Source organism: Cordyceps militaris, assembly GCF_000225605.1.
Source record: "Cordyceps militaris CM01 unplaced genomic scaffold CCM_S00007, whole genome shotgun sequence".
NCBI lineage: Eukaryota > Fungi > Ascomycota > Sordariomycetes > Hypocreales > Cordycipitaceae > Cordyceps > Cordyceps militaris.
The window spans coordinates 434,087-440,326 of NW_006271975.1; the positions used below are offsets into that span (position 1 = coordinate 434,087).

General features: G+C 44.8%; 2 protein-coding genes across 2 annotated transcripts; one reads left to right on the top strand and one right to left on the bottom strand.

The window, feature by feature from the left end:
- Positions 1-3,694: 3,694 nt before the first annotated feature.
- Positions 3,695-4,811, top strand: CCM_08352 (uncharacterized protein; the record flags this gene model as incomplete). Its single annotated transcript, XM_006673491.1, has 3 exons — positions 3,695-4,221; positions 4,283-4,553; positions 4,608-4,811. 3 exons carry the CDS (start codon positions 3,695-3,697, stop codon positions 4,809-4,811), a joined length of 1,002 nt encoding a protein of 333 aa, XP_006673554.1.
- Positions 4,812-4,966: 155 nt separating this feature from the next.
- CCM_08353 (amidase, putative) lies at positions 4,967-6,193 on the bottom strand (the record flags this gene model as incomplete). Its single annotated transcript, XM_006673492.1, has 1 exon — positions 4,967-6,193. The coding sequence occupies one exon, from the start codon at positions 6,191-6,193 to the stop codon at positions 4,967-4,969; it is 1,227 nt and encodes a 408-aa protein (XP_006673555.1).
- Positions 6,194-6,240: the final 47 nt, after the last annotated feature.

Here is a 6,240-nt window from a genome sequence, read left to right on the forward strand (position 1 = left end):
GTAATATTTAATACTATAAGGTTTAAGATATTCCTTACCTTATATATTAAGATACTATTTAAGTTTAGTACTTATAGGCTATTATTAAAGAACTAGTTTATTAGATTTACTATACCTTAGCTTATTATAATACCTAGTTACTATTTATAATAATAAGTATTAAAGTCCTTAGCTATTAGTAACTTCTCTAAGGGCTTCTACCTTTATAAAGCCTTTATTATATATAGCTTATTATTATCTTAGTATATATTTAGGAAATAGTATCTTATAGTAATTATACTTACTATATCTTAGTATAGAGTATTTATTATTTACTATACCTTTAGTTAGTATAGTAGTTATAAGATATATATTAGGACTCTTAGCTAGTAGTTAATACTATCTTTATATAATTATTATTAAATAGGGGTAATATAGATATAATCTTAGTATATTATAGTCTTATACCTTATAGAGAACTAAGGTTCTTATAAGAGGATTATATTAGTACTAACTTCCTTAGCTAAGGCTAATATATAGTTATATATACTAGTAGCTTTTATAATATTAACTTAGAATATAGTTAAGTGTTATCCTATTATATTAAAGATTTTAATACTTTTATTATAGCTAATTAGCTATACTTACTCTTTTAGGTAGCTATAGGGGGTAGAGAGGGTTTTTCTAATTCTATTAATATCTTAATATCCTAGTTAGTTAAAAGGCCTTCCTTACTTATTAAGGTCTTATTAGCTAGGTAACCTATACTATCTCCTTCTCTATTTCCTATATACTATACTAGCTCCCTAGGGGTAGTAGTCTTTATAGCTTATTCTATAGGGTTATTACCTACGTTATAGTCTACCTTATTAATAGGTATAGTATTATCTAAGTTTATTACTTTTAAGGGTTATATTATTTAAGTTTATATTTAGGCTTATAGGGCTAGCTAGGATTAGATTAAGTTATAAAAGAGTACTACCTTATATATTATAGTGCCCTATTATCTAAGGTTCTTAAGCTAATTTTTTATTAGTTTTTTAAGTTTCCTACCTTTATTAATTTTAAGTCTAGCTAGGTAGGAGTTATTATTTACTAAGTAAGGGCTATAGTAGTTTATATATTATAGGCTTATATTATACTAGGGGCTTTTATAACTAGCTTTATTATAGTTTAAGTAGATTTTATATATATAATATACTTTAAGGCTATATTATTACTAGTATATTTTATAGAGGTTAGGTTAGATAAGGGGCTTTAATAGCCTTACTAGTTTACTATTAAAGATTTAGAAGGGTAATACCTTTAAGGCGAATTTAATAATAATTATCTAGTAATCCTACCCCTCTAATGCCTAGGTAGTACACTAGAGCTTTAGGGTGATTCCTATAGTAGTCTTAATCGTATCCTTAATAAGGAGGGAGGTGTTAATAAGGGCGCTAGTTTAGTCTATAACTAAGCTTAGGATATTATAGAGTATATATATAGTCTAAAATTTAGATTTCTTAATATATATTATATTAAGTAGTTAAGATAGCTAAGTATTATAATTAAATATAGCTATATTAACTTATTAGTCTTTAGGGGTAATAGTGATTTTAGAAGGAATTTAAGATATTTAGCTAATACTTTTAATCTTAATTTAATATACTTCTATAATCTTCTAATAGATATAATAAAGGTTAATACTTCTTAATTTAGTATTATTAGGGATTTAGATAAGGATTTACTTATCTAGCTAATAAGGTCCTAGAAGTCTACTTTATATATTAGTCTATCCCTTTCTAGCTTATAGAATATTATCTACTAGGCCTCTAGGTTACTATTAAGGTTAGTATTAGTATTATTACTACTATTATTTATAGCTATAGCCTTAGCTATTTCTAGGTAATTCTAAGGCTCCTCTAGTAGTAGTATCTCTATAAGATACTAGGGGATTCTAGGCTTAGACCTAACCTATAGAAGGTATAGGTTTATTATTCTTTAGGTTAATAGCTTTCTTAATAGTGGTTCTAATAATATCCTAGTATTATTATACTACTTTAATATCTTTTAGCTTATTAAACTAGCCTAGAGTAGTATCTAGGGTAGCTATAAGAATTTTACTTACTTTAAAGAGGGACTATTATATATAGAAGGCCTAGTTAAAGGTAGCTTTAATTAGTATAGTAAAGTAGGTAGTAGGGTTAATAGAGATAAGGTCTACTATAGGTTAGCTATTATTTTTATTATTTTAAGCTTTACTTCCTTTAGGGTTATCTTTAGATTATACCCTCTTATTAGAGGTTAAGCCTTAATCTTTTTATAGGGAATTAAGGTCTTTTTAGCTTAGCTAGAGGGTTGAATGTTCGGTTGTCTAAGAGGGTATAGGCTCTATTGGTCTTAGGACTGGCGGCGTGCCTATGGCGTTGGCCTATATAGCTAATCGGCTATATAGGTGTGTGAAAAAAGGGGGGTTTTAGCGTTTATTAGTTGTAAGGTGATGTCTTGCGTGGGGCACTAACAGCCCCACTAATAAGGAATTTAATAGAGGAGAGAGTTGTAATAAGCTTATTGACCACCAACTAGCCAGTCAAATCCGCCGATATTCCGCTCCTCGTGGCTCCGTGGCCGGGGCGCTGTAACCGCAGGAGAGGGGCGCGGCTCCCGTTCCCCTCTTTTGCTGAGATGTGATTTCGTGGGGGTGGAGAGGCTTGTCGATGGACGATTTGATTTGATTTGGGCAATAGTGGAAGCGCCACACAGCGCCACGTTTTCGGCATCTCATCTTGTACGGAGTAGCTGTAGGCGGGCTCGGAAAGCCTACCGAGGTTTCCGTTGGACTATCAAGGGCAATCAAGAGATCCTTCTGTGCGCCGGGCGTACGGTAGGTCAAATGGCGTCGCTAGCTTGGATATGTGTTATCTCTTCAGACAAGCACGTTCTCCAGTGCCTGAAAAGGGCTGAGGGGCTGCTTGCGACAGAGGAATGGCTGGCTGGTCCTTGTCGGGGGCTAGAATTGGAGATGGCTGCTCCACAGGATGATAGGAGTCGGATGATAACGACAAGGATTTCGGAGCGAATGAAAAGACTGCCCGTCGTGGGGAATTTCGGGGGTGACTGCTGAGTCTTTAGCAAAAAAGAGCAGACCTAATTCCTCCTTACTAAGGGCAACATGTTAGGCCAGCGCGTCTTGAATCCGCCTATAACGGTATACGAATCGTCACATCGTGCCACAATGCTCCGTCTTAGATAGTAAATTTTTTTTACAAAAATCACCAAGTCAATGTTGCGCCACGCCATTGAGCAACTCTATCGTGACCTAGTTACTTGTCACTCTAGTACTCCGTTGACTGGTGCACTCAAGGGGTCTTCCTGTGGCCCTTACTTGATACCAGCAAAAGGTCTTACTTTCCAAAAAAAATCCAAAGAAAATTCATTGATTTCCTGATTTTACGTATATATTATTTCTGCAAAGGTACATCCAACTAGTCGGGCCATGTCTCTCCCAGAGCCATTGCAAAATGCAGCCAGGTGCTTACAGCGGACTGTCAGCGGTCAGCGGTCACTCCACCAGCATCGCCAATCAACAAACAAACACACACGCTCTCGTATCTCAGCATCCAGCAAACAACAGCCCATCAGGACATAACTCTCCGCCTCGCTTCCCTTTGGCGGTCCCAACCAGAAGTTCAAACTATTATCGGCCAGATTCGATCCGGCTACGAACCCAACCATGGCCCCGTTCTGTCCGATGATACAACTCCGGGAACAACGCTCTCAAAAGCCGCCCCGGCCAGACTTCTCAAGCTCATCAGTCCTGCATCAATTCCAATGTCCCAAACCACGGCCGCGCCCACCCACCATACCTACTAACTTTATACAAAACGTGGTCGGGCCGCTCAATAAGTTCAAGGAAGCTCGTATCACCGCCGACGGGCTCACCAAGTTTAGGGTAACCCTCACCCCTATGGACTTTGAGACCGGCAAGGTCGATTCCCGTTGCCGTAAGCTGTTGAACCTCTCGTGTACGCGTGAGATAGAGACCTTTACTCGCAAAGTACAACCCTGGATTGGATACGATGGCCTCACGTGCTTTGACAACTTTCTACCGGAGCGCTACATCACCGATAATCCGCACCCCCGCAACTACCATCGTACCGCTCAAGAATTCGCCACTATTCTGAATGTCTGGGCAACAAACAGCATGTACCAAACATTCAAGGCGTCTTTACTTGGGCAGACCTCTTGGAATGAGCACAGGTTCGATGAAACCAAATGACGCTTTACTATCAAATCCATGCTAATTCATTCCTTCGGCCAGCGATGCGCCCGCGGCACGATGGCTCGGAGTACCGGCGACCGATGATTATATATGGCGTCCGAACTTTGTCTATCACAACTTCAAAATGAAAAGCAGCGATTGCGAGCCGCGAGCCGCTGATCCAGAGAAGCCACATGCAATGTGCTACGTCGTCGATTCCACGCCTTTTCTAGAAGACGGCTCTCTCCGAACAAGCGAGCTTAAGACGATTATACTCATTGCCGTCTATAACCACGTAAAACCCGAGTATAACCATCTAGATAGCTTTGGTGTAAGTTCTATATAAACCCACTGATATAACCTAGCAGCGGCTAATCTATGATAGGTTACTGCCATCTCCTTCTGGGACCGAGATGTCCGCATTGTACAAGGACTTGTCAACTTTAGAACTTGGGACGTCGATGTCCGCCTCACAAAAGTGCAGCGCTTCCATACGGGCTTTCGAGGCGCAGATGGCTCGATAGATGTGCGGTTTTTGACATTGTTGGCGTATAACTCTGCGGATGTTCTCCCACTACTAAAATACTAATATAGTGGCCATGTTGCTTCTTGACGGCTTGAAACATAATAAGATGGACTAGTCCTAATATATATGTACAAGTATATCTTCCCACTATGTAACATGATGTATTGACTGCTGTACGTACGTTTAAATACTTCTCCCTATCTAACATGGTTTCTTGACTACTCTACGTTTAAATAGTTGCTAAGCCGCTCTAACGCCCCAAACAATTCATTATCGCGCTGTCTCGGCGCCACCACCTGTATGCAAATCGGCGCACCCTCAAAGTCTCCCTCGTCCCAGAGCCGGCGCGCGTGCTCACACTCGTCACTCAGCGGCTCCCCCTCCGCATACCGCTCCGTGCCCTTTGGTCCCGCCACCACGGGCGTCGGGAGCACCGCCGCCGGCATGTCCAGGTAGTTGAACAGCGCCGTGTAGTTCCAGTAAAACGCCGTCTCGTGCCGCGGCGCGGCGCCGTAAAACGCCGGGCACACGAGCACGTCCACGTCCTGCGCCGCCCAGTGCGCCGCCCAGTCGTACCAAAACTGCTCCTTTGTCCGGCTCAGCGCAAACAGGCCCTGCGCCGTCGGCGTCGGCGACGCCTCGGCGTCCTGCACGCTGTAGTCGGACAGGGCTTGGAACGGCTCCCCCGACGCCGCCAGGCTCGCGCGCATCTCGTCCACGCCGTACGGGAAGTACGCGATGCGCGCGTTCCTCGTCGCCTCTTGCGTGCGCAGCGGCGCAAACGCCTTCACCTCGACCCCCCCCGCGGCGCCCTGCAGCTGCGTCCTGGCCCATTCCATGGCCCTGGCCACGGGCGGCTGCGGCTGGATGGCGCCGTCCGTCATCATGAAGCCGACCTTGAGCGGACCGCCGCCGGCCGCCGTCGTGAGGCCCGTCCACGGCGCAATGCTCAGCCGCGGATCCTCGCGCCACGGCCGCGCCGCCGCAAACACGCCCATAAACAGATCCATGTCGCGCAGCGACCGCGACATGGGGCCCCACGTGGCCGGCACCGTCATCTCCGCGGGCGAGCCGGCGCCGGGCAGGCCGTCGCGGCGGGGCAGCACATTGCTGGTGGGCTTGAAGCCATACACGCCGCAAAACGCGGCCGGCGCGCGGATGCTGCCGCCAATATCGCTGCCGACGCCAAACACGGAGCCGCGCATGGCGAGCAGCGCGGCCTCGCCGCCGCTGGACCCGCCGGCGGTCAGCGCCGTGTTGTGCGGGTTGAGCGTGCGGCCGTGGAACGAGGCCGACTCGAGGTGCATGACAAACTGCGGCTGGTTCGTCTTGCAGTAGAAGACGGCGCCGGCGGCGCGCAGCACGGCGACGGCCGGGCAGTCGCCTTGCACGACGCGCTGCGAGTCGAGCGTGCCGACGTCGACGGCGTGCTGCGCCAGCGGCATGTGCGCCTTGAGGCTCGTCGGCACGCCGTGCAGCGGGCCGACGGGGC